We start from the raw sequence: 14,746 nt of genomic DNA on the forward strand, positions 1-14,746 counted from the left end.
TTCCTTTAGTTCTAAGGCCCACAGTAAAAATGTCTTAAAGTTCTGGATATGATTTTTATTTTATAGTATTCAGTTCATAAATGAGTACACCTGCATCTCTTCCTGATCTGGTCATGTGGACATTCCCTTGGACCATGAAAGTGAATACTGTTCCTTTTTGTGTATGGAGAACTTAGCAGCAGAGAAGAATGATGAGTCTCATTCCTTTCATGCACTCTGTTTCCTTTCAGGGACACTGAGGACTTTCTAAATGTGACTATCAATTGACTCCCTTCCTATGTGTATAATGCCATTTTGTTCTATCTACCATGTCTGGTTTTCTTCTGACACTTCTTCTCCAATGTGTAACAAAATGAATAACTGAAGAAAAATATCTACAAATGCCACCATCTTAGCACTAAACTCTTATGTGCTTCATTGTGAAGGCATTTGGCCATTACACAGTTAAGAAATTAGACAATACACAGTTGGTGGACATTACATAGGTGTGCATTACACATACTTGTTGGGCATTACACAGTTGTTAGGCATTACACATTTGTTGAGCATTACATAGGTGTGCATTACACAGTTGATGGGCATTGCACAGTTGTTGGGCATTGCGCTGTTGATGGGCGTTACACAGTTGATGGGCATTACACAGTTGTTGAGCATTACATAGGTGTGCATTACACAGTTGATGGACATTACACAGTTGATGGGCCTTACTCAGTTGCTGGGCATTACATAGGTGAGTGTTACACAGTTGTTGGGCATTACACAGTTGTTGAGCATTACATAGGTGTGCATTACACAGTTGATGGGCATTACACAGTTGTTGGGCATTACAGTTGTTGAGCATTACATGGGTGTGCATTACACAGTTGATGGGCATTACACAATTGTTGAGCATTGCATAGGTGTGCTTTACACAGTTGTTGGGCATTACACAGTTGATGGGTGTTACACAGTTGTTGGGCATTACACAGTTGTTGGGCATTACACAGTTGATGGGCGTTACACAGTTGTTGGGCATTACACAGTTGTTGAGCATTACTTAGGTGTGCTTTACACAGTTGTTGGGCATTACACAGTTGTTGGGCATTGCACAGTTGATGGGCATTGCACAGTTGATGGGCATTACACAGTTGATGGGCATTACACAGTTGTTGGGCATTGCACAGTTGGGCAATACACAGTTGTTGGGCGTTACACTGTTGGGCATTACACAGTTGTTGAGCATTACTTAGGTGTGCTTTACACAGTTGTTGGGCATTACACAGTTGTTGGGCATTACACAGTTGATGGGCATTACACAGTTGTTGGGCATTACACAGTTGTTGGGCATTGCACAGTTGATGGGTATTACACAGTTGATGGGTGTTACACAGTTGTTGGGCATTACACAGTTGTTGGGCATTACACAGTTGTTGGGCATTACACAGTTGTTGAGCATTACATAGGTGTGCATTACACAGTTGATGGACATTACACAGTTGATGGGCCTTACTCAGTTGCTGGGCATTACATAGGTGAGTGTTACACTGTTGTTGGGCATTACACTGTTGTTGGGCATTACACAGTTGTTGAGCATTACATAGGTGTGCATTACACAGTTGATGGGCATTACACAGTTGTTGGGCATTACACATTTGTTGGGCATTACACAGTTGTTGAGCATTACATAGGTGTGCATTACACAGTTGATGGGCATTACACAGTTGTTGGGCATTACACAGTTGTTGAGCATTACACAGTTGTTGGGCATTACACAGTTCTTGAGCATTACATAGGTGTGCATTACACAGTTGATGGGCATTACACAATTGTTGAGCATTGCATAGGTGTGCTTTACACAGTTGTTGGGCATTACACAGTTGATGGGTGTTACACAGTTGTTGGGCATTACACAGTTGTTGGGCATTACACAGTTGATGTGCGTTACACAGTTGTTGGGCGTTACACAGTTGTTGAGCATTACTTAGGTGTGCTTTACACAGTTGTTGGGCATTGCACAGTTGTTGGGCATTGCACAGTTGATGGGCATTGCACAGTTGATGGGCATTACACAGTTGTTGGGCATTACACAGTTGGGCAATACACAGTTGTTGGGCGTTACACTGTTGGGCATTACACAGTTGTTGAGCATTACATAGGTGTGCTTTACACAGTTGTTGGGCATTACACAGTTGATGGGCATTAAACAGTTGATGGGCATTACACAGTTGTTGGGCATTACACAGTTGTTGGGCATTGCACAGTTGATGGGCATTACACAGTTGATGGGCGTTACACAGTTGTTGGGCATTACACAGTTGTTGGGCATTACACAATTGGGCATTACACAGTTGTTGGGCATTACACAGTTGTTGAGCATTACATAGGTGTGCATTACACAGTTGATGGACATTACACAGTTGATGGGCCTTACTCAGTTGTTGAGCATTACATAGGTGTGCATTACACAGTTGATGGGCATTACAAAGTTGTTGGGCATTACAGTTGTTGAGCATTACATAGGTGTGCATTACACAGTTGATGGGCATTACACAGTTGTTGGGCATTACACATTTGTTGGGCATTACACAGTTGTTGAGCATTACATAGGTGTGCATTACACAGTTGATGGGCATTACACAGTTGTTGGGCATTACACAGTTGTTGAGCATTACACAGTTGTTGGGCATTACACAGTTCTTGAGCATTACATAGGTGTGCATTACACAGTTGATGGGCATTACACAGTTGTTGGGCATTACACAGTTGTTGAGCATTGCACAGTGGATGGGCATTACACAGTTCATAGGCGTTACACAGTTGTTGGGCATTACACAGTTGGGCATTACACAGTTGTTGGGCGTTACACTGTTGGGCATTACACAGTTGTTGAGCATTACATAGGTGTGCTTTACACAGTTGTTGGGCATTACACAGTTGATGGGTGTTACACAGTTGTTGGGCATTACACAGTTGTTGGGCATTACACAGTTGTTGGGCGTTACACAGTTGTTGGGCATTACACAGTTGTTGGGCGTTACACAGTTGTTGAGCATTACACAGTTGTTGGGCATTGCACAGTTGATGGGCATTACACAGTTGATGGGCATTACACAGTTGTTGGGCATTGCACAGTTGATGGGCATTACACAGTTCATAGGCGTTACACAGTTGTTGGGCATTACACAGTTGGGCATTACACAGTTGTTGGGCGTTACACAGTTGTTGAGCATTACACAGTTGATGGGCATTACACAGTTGATGGGCGTTACCCAGTTGTTGGGCATTACACAGTTGTTGGGCATTATACAGTTGGGCATTACACAGTTGTTGGGCATTACACAATTGTTGAGCATTGCATAGGTGTGCTTTACACAGTTGTTGGGCATTACACAGTTGTTGGGCATTACACAGTTGATGGGTGTTACACAGTTGTTGGGCATTACACAGTTGTTGGGCATTACACAGTTGTTGGGCATTACACAGTTGATGGGCGTTACACAGTTGTTGGGCATTACACAGTTGTTGAGCATTACTTAGGTGTGCTTTACACAGTTGTTGGGCATTGTACAGTTGATGGGCATTGCACAGTTGATGGGCATTGCACAGTTGATGGGCATTACACAGTTGTTGGGCATTACACAGTTGGGCATAACACAATTGTTGAGCATTACATAGGTGTGCATTACACAGTTTTTGGGCATTAAACAGTTGATGGGCATTACACAGTTGATGCGCATTACATAGTTGTTGGGCATCACATAGGTGAGTGTTACACAGTTGTTTGGCGTTACACAGTTGATTGGTGTTACACAGTTGTTGGGCATTACACAGTTGTTGAGCATTACACAGTTGCTGGGCATTACACAGTTGATGGGCGTTACACAGTTGTTGGGCATTACACAGTTGTTTGGCATTACACAGTTGTTGAGCATTACATAGGTGGGTGTTACACAGTTGTTGGGCGTTTCACATTTGTTGGGCGTTTCACATTTGTTGGGCATTACACAGTTGATGGGCATTACACAGTTGTTGGCCATTACATAGGTGGGTGTTACACAGTTGTTGGGCATTACACAGTTGTTAGGCATTAAAAGCAGAGACCTATTCTGTCTCTTTGAGAGTGAATTCATTCTGTTAAGCTGCAGGTATTTAGCATTACCATATTGGTTTTGACATGGACTGAATTACACTTTCACCAAGCGGTGATGTTTGCCTCCTACACTGCATAATAACATGAATGATTAGACTGAGATTTGCGACTGACATGACACTGAAATCTCCGCTCTAAGCTGCAGCAATGTATTTTGAAGCCGTAGTTATTTTATGAAAGAACCCAATGTCCTCCAAGCCTGATAAAGAGGGAAATATAGTCTGAAAGCTGATGCCATCAGCGTTCAATGTAGTTGGTCCTGTTTCTTATACTGACTGCTACCACGGGCTTTCTGATTCCTCCACCATACAGATAAGGTAGAAAATAATCAGATTAGTACAACACAATTGCTCCTCTCCAAATTATATTCTTATAACCCAAGTAAATTAGGAGACATAAAGTGGATAAGTTTTAGACAGATTTGTTTCACTGTAGTTTTTTTTAATTAAAAGAAAAAATGAGAAAAAAACTTTTAATGGACTAATTTTAATTTCGGTATCTCACAACGAGCAGGTTAATTACACCTCGTTAATCAGGACTTGGCACTATGGCACTCGGGTGTCATTTTGAATTTAGAGTAATATGGAGTGAACTGCTCGTTCCGCTATTCCCAAGGTCCAACTCTGAGAGCTTCTCCTGGCACTCACAGTACAGCCTTAGGTCCACAAATAGAGAGCTGCTCAGACACCGCTGCAAGAGCTTCAGAACACAGATAATCAATTGCTGAACAACGGTTGATGTAGAGGACTCAGCACATGGATATTAAATTACTGAACAATGGTGGCTGCCGAGGGCCTAGATGTTCGTTTACTGGATTACATGTACATTCAACCGCAAACCAATATTCAATTACCTGTCTTCAGGACTACATGGAGGATGACCATAGACACTGATTACGGGGCACTGTTGATGCATACGGCCTGTTATTTATGGCAACTAACTAAAGAAGTCCTGTATTTGTTCCCTGCATTACTATTGAACATAGAATGTGCCCCTTATTATTCCTTAAAGGGATTGGCCCACAATTACAATTTTTTTTAGCATACATAGAGCAACAGTAGCATGTAGGACATTACACAGCAGTAGTGATCTGTGTAGATATGATCTAGCACTGCTGTGAGGTGAAACTCTTGATAGAAAATTCAGCACAGTCGTGCACATGACACCACAGTGAGCTGGCAGTATGTCTTGTCTGTGCATGACTGATTTGAGCTGTTTTTTAGTGGATAATGAGTTCTGAATGCGGAGGAGGAGAAGTGGCTGAGAGTGGGAAAAAAAGCAAATTTGACTTATTGCAACATTTTTTTTACATTTGCCAGTACTATTAACTTATGCAAAGTTTGTTGAAAGTTGAGTTCCCATTGATTGTTTCTACTTCGTCATGACAGAGCAGCACAAAGCTTTCCGGCTGCTCTGCAGTAAACAGTAAATCACTGTATGTTGTGAGAGTGACTGAGCATGTGTGAAGTCGGTAAGCTAAACAGCTCGTCACTACTGAGCACGTACATAAAGTGCAGCACAGATTCATCTCATCTACAACTCTACAGCACTGGTCACTACTGAGCATTTACATAAAGTGCAGCACAGATTCATCTCATCTATGACTCCACAGCACTGGTCACTACTGAGAATGTACATAAAGTGCAGCACAGATTCATCTCATCTACGACTGCACAGCACTGGTCACTACCGAGAATGTACATAAAGTGCAGCACAGATTCATCTCATCTACGACCCCACAGCACTGGTCACTACTGAGCATGTACATAAAGTGCAGCACAGATTCATCTCATCTACAACTCTACAGCACTGGTCACTACTGAGCATTTACATAAAGTGCAGCACAGATTCATCTCATCTACGACTGCACAGCACTGGTCACTACTGAGCATGTACATAAAGTGCAGCACAGATTCATCTCATCTACGACTGCACAGCACTGGTCACTACCGAGAATGTACATAAAGTGCAGCACAGATTCATCTCATCTACGACCCCACAGCACTGGTCACTTCTGAGCATGTACATAAAGTGCAGCACAGATTTATCTCATCTACGACTCCACAGCACTGGTCACTACTGAGCATGTACATAAAGTGCAGCACAGATTCATCTCATCTACGACTCCACAGCACTGGTCACTACCGAGAATGTACATAAAGTGCAGCACAGATTCATCTCATCTACGACTGCACAGCACTGGTCACTACTGAGCATGTACATAAAGTGCAGCACAGATTCATCTCATCTAAGCCTCTACAGCACTGGTCACTACTGAGCATTTACATAAAGTGCAGCACAGATTCATCTCATCTACGACTGCACAGCACTGGTCACTACTGAGCATGTACATAAAGTGCAGCACAGATTCATCTCATCTAAGCCTCTACAGCACTGGTCACTACTGAGCATTTACATAAAGTGCAGCACAGATTCATCTCATCTACGACTGCACAGCACTGGTCACTACTGAGCATGTACATAAAGTGCAGCACAGATTCATCTCATCTACGACTCCACAGCACTGGTCACTACCGAGAATGTACATAAAGTGCAGCACAGATTCATCTCATCTAAGCCTCTACAGCACTGGTCACTACTGAGCATTTACATAAAGTGCAGCACAGATTCATCTCATCTATGACTGCACAGCACTGGTCACTACTGAGCATGTACATAAAGTGCAGCACAGATTCATCTCATCTACGACTGCACAGCACTGGTCGCTACTGAGCATATGCATAAAGTGCAGCACAGATTCATCTCATCTACGACTCCACAGCACTGGTCACTACTGAGCATGTACATAAAGTACAGCACAGATTCATCTCATCTACAACTCCACAGCACTGGTCACTACTGAGTATGTACATAAAGTACAGCCCAGATTCATCTAACCTAAAAGCCCACATCCTTAGATCAGGAACAGAACAGACATTTATAGGACATTTCATAACTTTCCCAAATCATTATGAAAAAAATTACAACACATCCTGCATTCTACAATTGTGCCCAATTTATTTTATATTTTAGGAGTCTGTCCATTTTATTCCAACTCTGCCAAAATAGACACAGACTCCACAGCCCTGATTGCTATACACTTTGAACACCAGATGGCACCATATTTTGCAAAAAATGTCATAATTCATCAATTTTTAACAAGTAAAATGCAAAAAATATTCTTTTTGTATGAGCTATAACATCACAGACAATATGCAAACTGTAGACTATTGCCGATAGAGACGAACATGATTGGATGGAAGGAAAGCAGATTGTTACCCAGTGCATCCATGAGTTGCTGAAGATGGTCCAAGTGCATTCTTCTTAAGAAATAAACATAAATTCGGGGGCTTCACATGTGACCACTTTACAGGCACCGTATCCACAAAGAGCGATAACCAATTCGATACAATTGTGTACTTTAGATCTCAACAAATAAATAGGCTGTAATAGTTTACACTAGATGGTGGCCCGATTCTAACATATCGGGTATTCTAGAATATGTAGGTAGTATATAGCACAGGCTACGTACTATATTGCACAGTGACGTAGTGTAATAACACAACCGACGTAGTATCTAACATAGCTACGTAGTATATAACAGAGCTACGTAGTATGTAACACAGCGTATGTAGTATATAGCAAAGCTACGTAGTATATAACACAGCCACGTAGTATATAACATAGCCACGTAGTGTATTGCACAGGTATGTAGTGTATTGGTCAGCCACGTAGTATATAGCAGAGCCACGTAGTATATAACATAGCCACGTAGTATATTGTAGAGCCACGTAGTATATTGCAGAGGCACGTAGTATATTGCACAGCCACGTAGTATATAACACAGTCACATAGTGTATTGCACAGCTGCGTAGTGTATTGCACCGCTATGTAGTATATTGGTCAGCGACGTAGTATATAGCAGAGCCACGTAGTATATAACATAGCCACGTAGTATATTGCATAGCTACGTAGTATATTGCACAGCCACGTAGTATATAACAGAGCCACGTAGTATATTGCACAGTTGACGTATATAACACAGAGCACGTAGTATATTGCACAGCCACTTTGTATATTGCACAGTCACGTTGTATATTGCCCAGCTACATAGTATATCGCAGAGATATAGTATATAACAGAGCCCACGCAGTATGTAACACAGTCCACGTAGTATATAGCAATGTGGGCACTATATGCGTAAAGACTTAAAATAAAAAATAAACATATGCTCACCTTCCGAAGGCCCCTTGAAGTCCTGGCGCCTGTGTGCTGTGCATGCGGCGGCTTCCGGTCCCAGGGTTGGTATGAGCGCAGGACCTGTGATGACGTCGCAGTCACATGACCGTGACGTCATGGCAGGTCCTTCTCGCATAGCATCCTTGGCACCAGAACCTTGCACTGCCGAGGAGAGCATGCCACGTCGGAGGGTGAGAATAACCTTCTTTTTTATTATTATTATTTGTAACATTAGATCTTTTTACTATTGATGCTGCATGCGCAGCATCAATAGTAAAAAGTTGGTCACACAGGGCTAATAGCTGTGTTAACGGAGTGCGTTACACCGCGGTCCGTTAACACTGGCATTAAACCTGTGTGAGCGCTCAGCGCTGATTGCAGGGCAGTAAAGCAGCGGCCATTTCGCTGCCAGACTCTGGCCGTCGCTGATTGGTCGTGGCAATGGTCGATGGCGTTTTGCCACGACCAATCAGCGACTTGGATTTCCATGACAGACAGAGGTCGCGACCAATGAATATCCGCGACAGACAGACAGGCAGACAGACGGAAGTGACCCTTAGACAATTATATAGTAGATGATTGTGGTCCTTTGAGAGATCTATGTTTGAACATACTGCTGAACACCACCACTAAGTCTATAAAAATGGGAAGTCTTAACCCTTTGGAAATTGGCCATTTTTTTCTATTTATGTTGATCCTGCTTGCCTTTTTGCAAAACGAGTTGTAGGTTTGAATAAAAAAAATTGATTTTAACTTATGATGCATTTAAAAACTAGGAACACAGGGAAAAAACTAAAATTGGGTGGAATTGAAAAAGAATCAAACAATCAATTCCACCCTTGTTTTTTAGGTCTTTTATTACCGTCACTTTAAAGTAAAATTTGCGCTGTGAGGTTTCTCCAGCCATTAGCCATTAAAAGGTATCAACCACTGAGAACTCTCAATTCTAAATATTTTACTTTTTGAAGAACACTTTAAATTGGCTAAATATCTAGTGTCATGTGTCAAGCAAGGAAAATCAAATGGATGACACTGATTATGACATGCGTTAGCGATGCACTACATAATGGCAGTCAATGGGTGCGCTAATGCATCCGTTACATAGTGTTAGTGCCGCTATGTAACGGATGCCGTCAGCGCTTTGCCATTAACCCAATGTGAACCTAGCCTTTGGCTGCCTCCAATAAGTGGTAATAGAGAGACAACTTTCTTTCTAGTCGGAGACCTTATTCGCCTGCCTTGTATTCCTGTGCCCCGCTGACTGCCTGACATACTGTCTCCTTTTTTTCTAAAGTGCTGGATTAAACTTTAGGTGAGACTAGAAAATGATAAACAAATTGGATTTTGCAATGATAAAATGTTTAGCGTTCATTCCATTAATTGATGACATTTCTGATAGGTGGAGTTTGGCATAAGTAAAATGCACTGATTTTGGGTTCCCGTTGAATATCCGTCTTTATGTTTTAAAGCATGTGGAGATGCCGTGTGGTTAGATGGTCTCACAGCCTACTACTTTGAGAAAAGAAGAATTGAGTGTAAAGGATACAGTTCGCCATGATCTTCTGTGACTCTGCTGAAGCCATGTAGAATTTCTGATATGATAAATGTGTGTCTCAGTCTCTTACTAAAGAACTTTTCTTTTTAGTTATAGGATCCCAGAGGAGAAGAAGCCCCAGCTCCTTGGCCATTGATATCTTTGAATCTCATCTTGGGAGTCACATCCTACAGGTACAAAACATGATTCACATACTCAAGATATATAATGACACCAACTGATTCTTGATCACAGTCTAATTACTCTAACTTTAAATGATCATAAAAGTTGATATAAATGTGTCAAATTTAAAAGAACTTCAATTATTTTCTGTTTTCTTTAATCCGTCGATTTTAATGCAGTTTTAGTGTAAAAAATACAAAAATGACATAATTTGTTTTTGACTTCTCATGATGCAGTTATGTTTGTGAGTGGTTAATCTAAGTTATTAAAATTATCATATTTGTATTTTAATTAATATGAAAAGTGTGGGCTTCGGAAATGTCCGCCATTGCTGACGTTGTTAGATTGTTAGAGCCAATGGAAAATGCTCCTTACATTTTCTTCTTTACTTACTATGTGTAATTTTATAAAGTCCCAATCGAATAAGCCAAATGATTCATAATTTGCCTAATTTTAATTGTATGGAAAGTAATTCTCTTGCACCATGGTATAATTCCGCCTCTTTGGTTGGTTTCACTCCTTGCTTTATCCAGTAATGATCAAACACCACTATTTCACTTCTGTTTTCTGCAGAGAACAAATGGAGACTTCTGATTGTAGGCTGCAATTTTTCTAAAAATGTTACCTATTGAAACAGATGGCTTGAAAACTCATGGTGAGATGATAGAAGTGGTCATGATGTGTTCAGTTAAGAGTTCACAAGTGGACTTTCTCAAGTGGAATACTTACATGCTATGGTTAATAGATTTTTGGACATAGGTCGTTGATCCATGGATTTATTCCTATTGTCATATTGTCATATTTAGAGTCATGACTGAATTTTTTTTTTCTAAGACGAAGAACATTATTTTTAGTCTCATAAGGTTCTTGCTTCATCTGGATCAACCTTGCAGGAGAATCAGCAAATCTTTATGTCTTCAAAGCTATGATACTGTGTTCTTTAAAGAAAAAGAAAACATACTATGTTATAATAGTGGTCTACTCAAAGAAGTTCTGTTGTTGTTAATCAGCTCACCATACCTTGGGGTCTTCAACCACTAATAGTAGTTTTTGGCTGTGGGATTGAAGTTCACTCTGAAGAAAGCCATACAGTTATACATTTGGTAGACTTCAAGGAGAACCGCCATGGAATTGGGCATTTGCAGTTTTCCTTTGTTCTACAGGCGATATTAAGTGTTGTCAGGTGCAAAGCAATTTGAACAAATGAGAAAACAATTGAAGGTGCATGTCCACCTTAAATGTTTTTTTCTGGATTTTAGTATGGATGTCCTATCCTTAAAATCATCAGTATCAGAGTAGTGGGGGTTCATCTCCTTTATGTAACATTGATGATTTAATTGAAGGGACTGCAGCATACTTGGTACTGACACAGCTCTGTAAATTGTGTTGTGATTAAGAATTGGACAGCAACTTTATGACATTTAAATACTGTAGTTGTCCTCTACTTGGACAAACCTTTCTTAAATGCCCAACTCCCCCAAGTAGGTTTAGTTCAATCTCGAGCCATGGCAACTCGATGGATGAACGCTCTATAGGAAGATCGATCTTGTGCAAGCCTATATAGGTCCACCAGGGTCTTCTCAGCAGTTATCTTGATAGCATCAAGCCTTCAGGCTGGTGGTCTTCCTTTTCTCCTTGTTCCTCCTATTCTTCCAACCTTGATGTCCTCCTTGAGTGATTGCTCTCTTCGTATGATCTGTCCAAAGTAGGCAAGTCGAAGCTTGATGATCCTTGCTTCGAGTTATATTTCTGGCTTGATTTGTTCCAGAATTGTTTGTTAGTTCTTCTTGCCATCCATGGTATTGATAACATCCTTCTACAGATAGAATAAGAAAAGCTTATACTCCCCTTGTGCATTGGCGCCGTCATAGCTAGACTGTCGCCGATGCAGGATGTCAGTATGAGCTATTTTTATTTCACTCTGGGATCTGTCTTTTAAGAAGGGGTTGTCCAAGTAATAGACAATACTTTTAACTAGACCGTGAGAGAGCCACTGCACAATGTATGGAGCTGTGCTAGTTCTGGTGCTATGTACTAACCACAAAATGTTGGCTATCTGGGTCACATCAGTAGTGAATCAGAGAAACAGCAGAGGCTGGCGGATCTGAAGCCCTTTCTGGGCATCTTGACCATGCAAAATCTTCACTCTAGTTATGGGTCAGTAGAATTCAATAGCCTAAGTGACATAATATGATTTGCAAGTTACGTGATTTGCAAGAGCAGTATCACCGCCTGCTCTTTGCAGATCTCTGCTACCGTGTCCTGGTTACAACGGCGCACTGTGCATGCTTGGAAAAGCAGTCTTGTTACGACACACAGACAACCATTACCGGCTGCTCTACAAATCTTTCGGCTGTCTGTTTCCTACTTTGCCGATGAAGCCGTGGTACATACACCTGGGAGACAGTTTGCAAAGAGCCAGTGGTGATGCGGCTCTTGGTAAACATGTTACTCACGCCCAACGGGGATGATTAGTCCTATGGAAGAAAACGCCCCCCACTAGTCACTCGCTGATTTGCATATATCCTTGACCAAATTAAAAGGTTTTATGGAAATTGATTAAAAAGAAAACAAAATAAAGGGTCTTGATGGAAGTAGCACAATAAGTGGGATAAAGACACGGGTCCGGCTTGTGGGACATGGAGAAGCTGTTCAGATTTTCTTTAAGAAGAACCTTATAGTTTTTCTCATTACTGTTTATTTTGTCATTAAAGACATTTTTTACATTTCATAAAGTGATGTCAATAACCCTTGTTGTTGTGACTTTTTTGTAACCGTAATCTCTTGTTCTGTAACCTCTGTCTCTTGGAAATACACTTAATTTAAATACTTGATTGGATTGCATGTAGAGAGGTGAAAGCTGTGCTCTGGGTGGGTGCACTCGTTCTTTTCGTTAAGACCAGATCCCATGTGGAATAAAGGCTGAAGACGGTAGGACTTTTAAGTGATGGCAATTAATCACTAGCACAGTTATGGCAAGTAACATTTCGTATCTGTATCATGCCAACAGTGCCTACATATACAGAATACAGAATAGACTTCTCTGTGTGTGTGTATATATATATATATATATATATATATATATATACATATATATATATATATATATATATATGTATATATATATATATATATATGTATATATATATATATATATGTATATATATATATATATATGTGTGTATATATATATATATATATATATATATATATATATATATATACATATAATATACATACACTCTCATCATGGTGGTAATTGATAAGATAGTGCACATTTCTGCTTGTGTGAGTCTGAGAATCAGATGAAATAGGTTTCGGTTCCGGGAAGGGTTAATCAGCAGCGCTCTTTCACCGACGTCCCTGATCAATTGGTAGATGAATGGATGGCTGCAGCCCCGGCACTGACATTTAAACCAGGCATCTGCCTGTGATTGATAAAGTCCCGCAGGCGGCCATCACCGCTGGGAGGGCAGGAGAGAGAGTGTGCATATCACCGAGTATCTCCTCACCCTGTCCTAGTGGTTGGACAGATTAAAGCATACAGCCCTACACATGGAACCATCCTGATATAAAATCTCCATGTTTTCCATGATCCAGAACATGTGACACAAATCACACCATCTCTAAAGAAGACCTGCGATTCTTTACCCAACGTGACCTTCTAACTCCAGGTCTTCCAGGGGGACGTGACACCATTGTGACAAATATAGGGTAATGGTTTGGTAAGGTTTCTTGCCTTCCTATAGATCAACACGGTAGGATCATAGTTTCAAATTGACTTGAAGACCTGTGTCTTTTCTTCATTATTTCACTATTGAAATTTAACTTTCACCCTTCTAAAAATATATTGTATCAGTGCAAATTAAGAACTATCAGAGAATGGATTAAAGAAGGCTCATATATATGCTCAAAGTAAAGCTCTACCATTGATTACCGTTGGGTGTATAGCAAGTACCGTAAATGTAACATTTTATCATTGATGTTTTTTTATGTTTTCACCTTGCATTTTGCCTATCTGCCTCTGCAATTGATAGATTTTAATGACTGTACTTTTCTTCTAATATCCCTGCAGGGCCCATGATTTAAAGAAAAAAGGGCTCACAACCTTTTTAAAATGATCTCAATTATCTGGCTAGAGCATGGTTGTTCAGTGGTTAGCACTGTATGGTGGCTCAGTGGTTAGCACTGATGCTTTGCAGCACCAGGGTCCTGGGTTCAAATCTCACCAAGTACAACATCTGCAAGGAGTTTATATGTTCTCCCCGTGTTTGCGTGGGTTTCCTCCAGCACTCCAAAAACATACTCAGAGAGAATCTAGATCAGGGGTCCCCAACTCCAGGCCTCGAGGGCCGCCAACAGTGCAGGTTTTCAGGATTTCTTTAGTATTGCATCGGTTCTAATGTGATCATCTGCACAGGTGATGATTCCAACCCCTGTGCAATACTAAGGAAATCCTGAAAACCTGCACTGTTGGCGGCCCTCGAGGCCTGGAGTTGGGGACCACTGATCTAGATTGTGATCCCCAGTGGGGACAGTGCCGATAATGTGTATAAAGTGTTGTTTAATTATTGGCGCTATATTAATGAGTAAAATAAATATATTCTAGGAACCTAGTAATTAAAGAGGTGGTCTAAAATATAAATTCATTTTTATCCGAA

The 14,746-nt window shown here is 40.8% G+C and overlaps 1 protein-coding gene across 5 annotated transcripts in view; it reads left to right on the forward strand.

Annotated features, from left to right (window-relative positions):
* Positions 1-14,746, forward strand: part of NPAS3 (neuronal PAS domain protein 3) — a 628,831-nt gene that overhangs the window by 396,394 nt on the left and 217,691 nt on the right. For all 5 annotated transcript variants that reach the window (XM_069730521.1, XM_069730552.1, XM_069730532.1 and 2 more), the window contains one exon: positions 10,014-10,096. In XM_069730521.1, coding sequence (XP_069586622.1) covers positions 10,014-10,096 — 83 coding nt within the window. The remainder of the gene's footprint in view (positions 1-10,013; positions 10,097-14,746) is intronic.

The sequence above is a fragment of the Ranitomeya imitator genome, chromosome 1, assembly GCF_032444005.1.
Source record: "Ranitomeya imitator isolate aRanImi1 chromosome 1, aRanImi1.pri, whole genome shotgun sequence".
Lineage (NCBI taxonomy): Eukaryota > Metazoa > Chordata > Amphibia > Anura > Dendrobatidae > Ranitomeya > Ranitomeya imitator.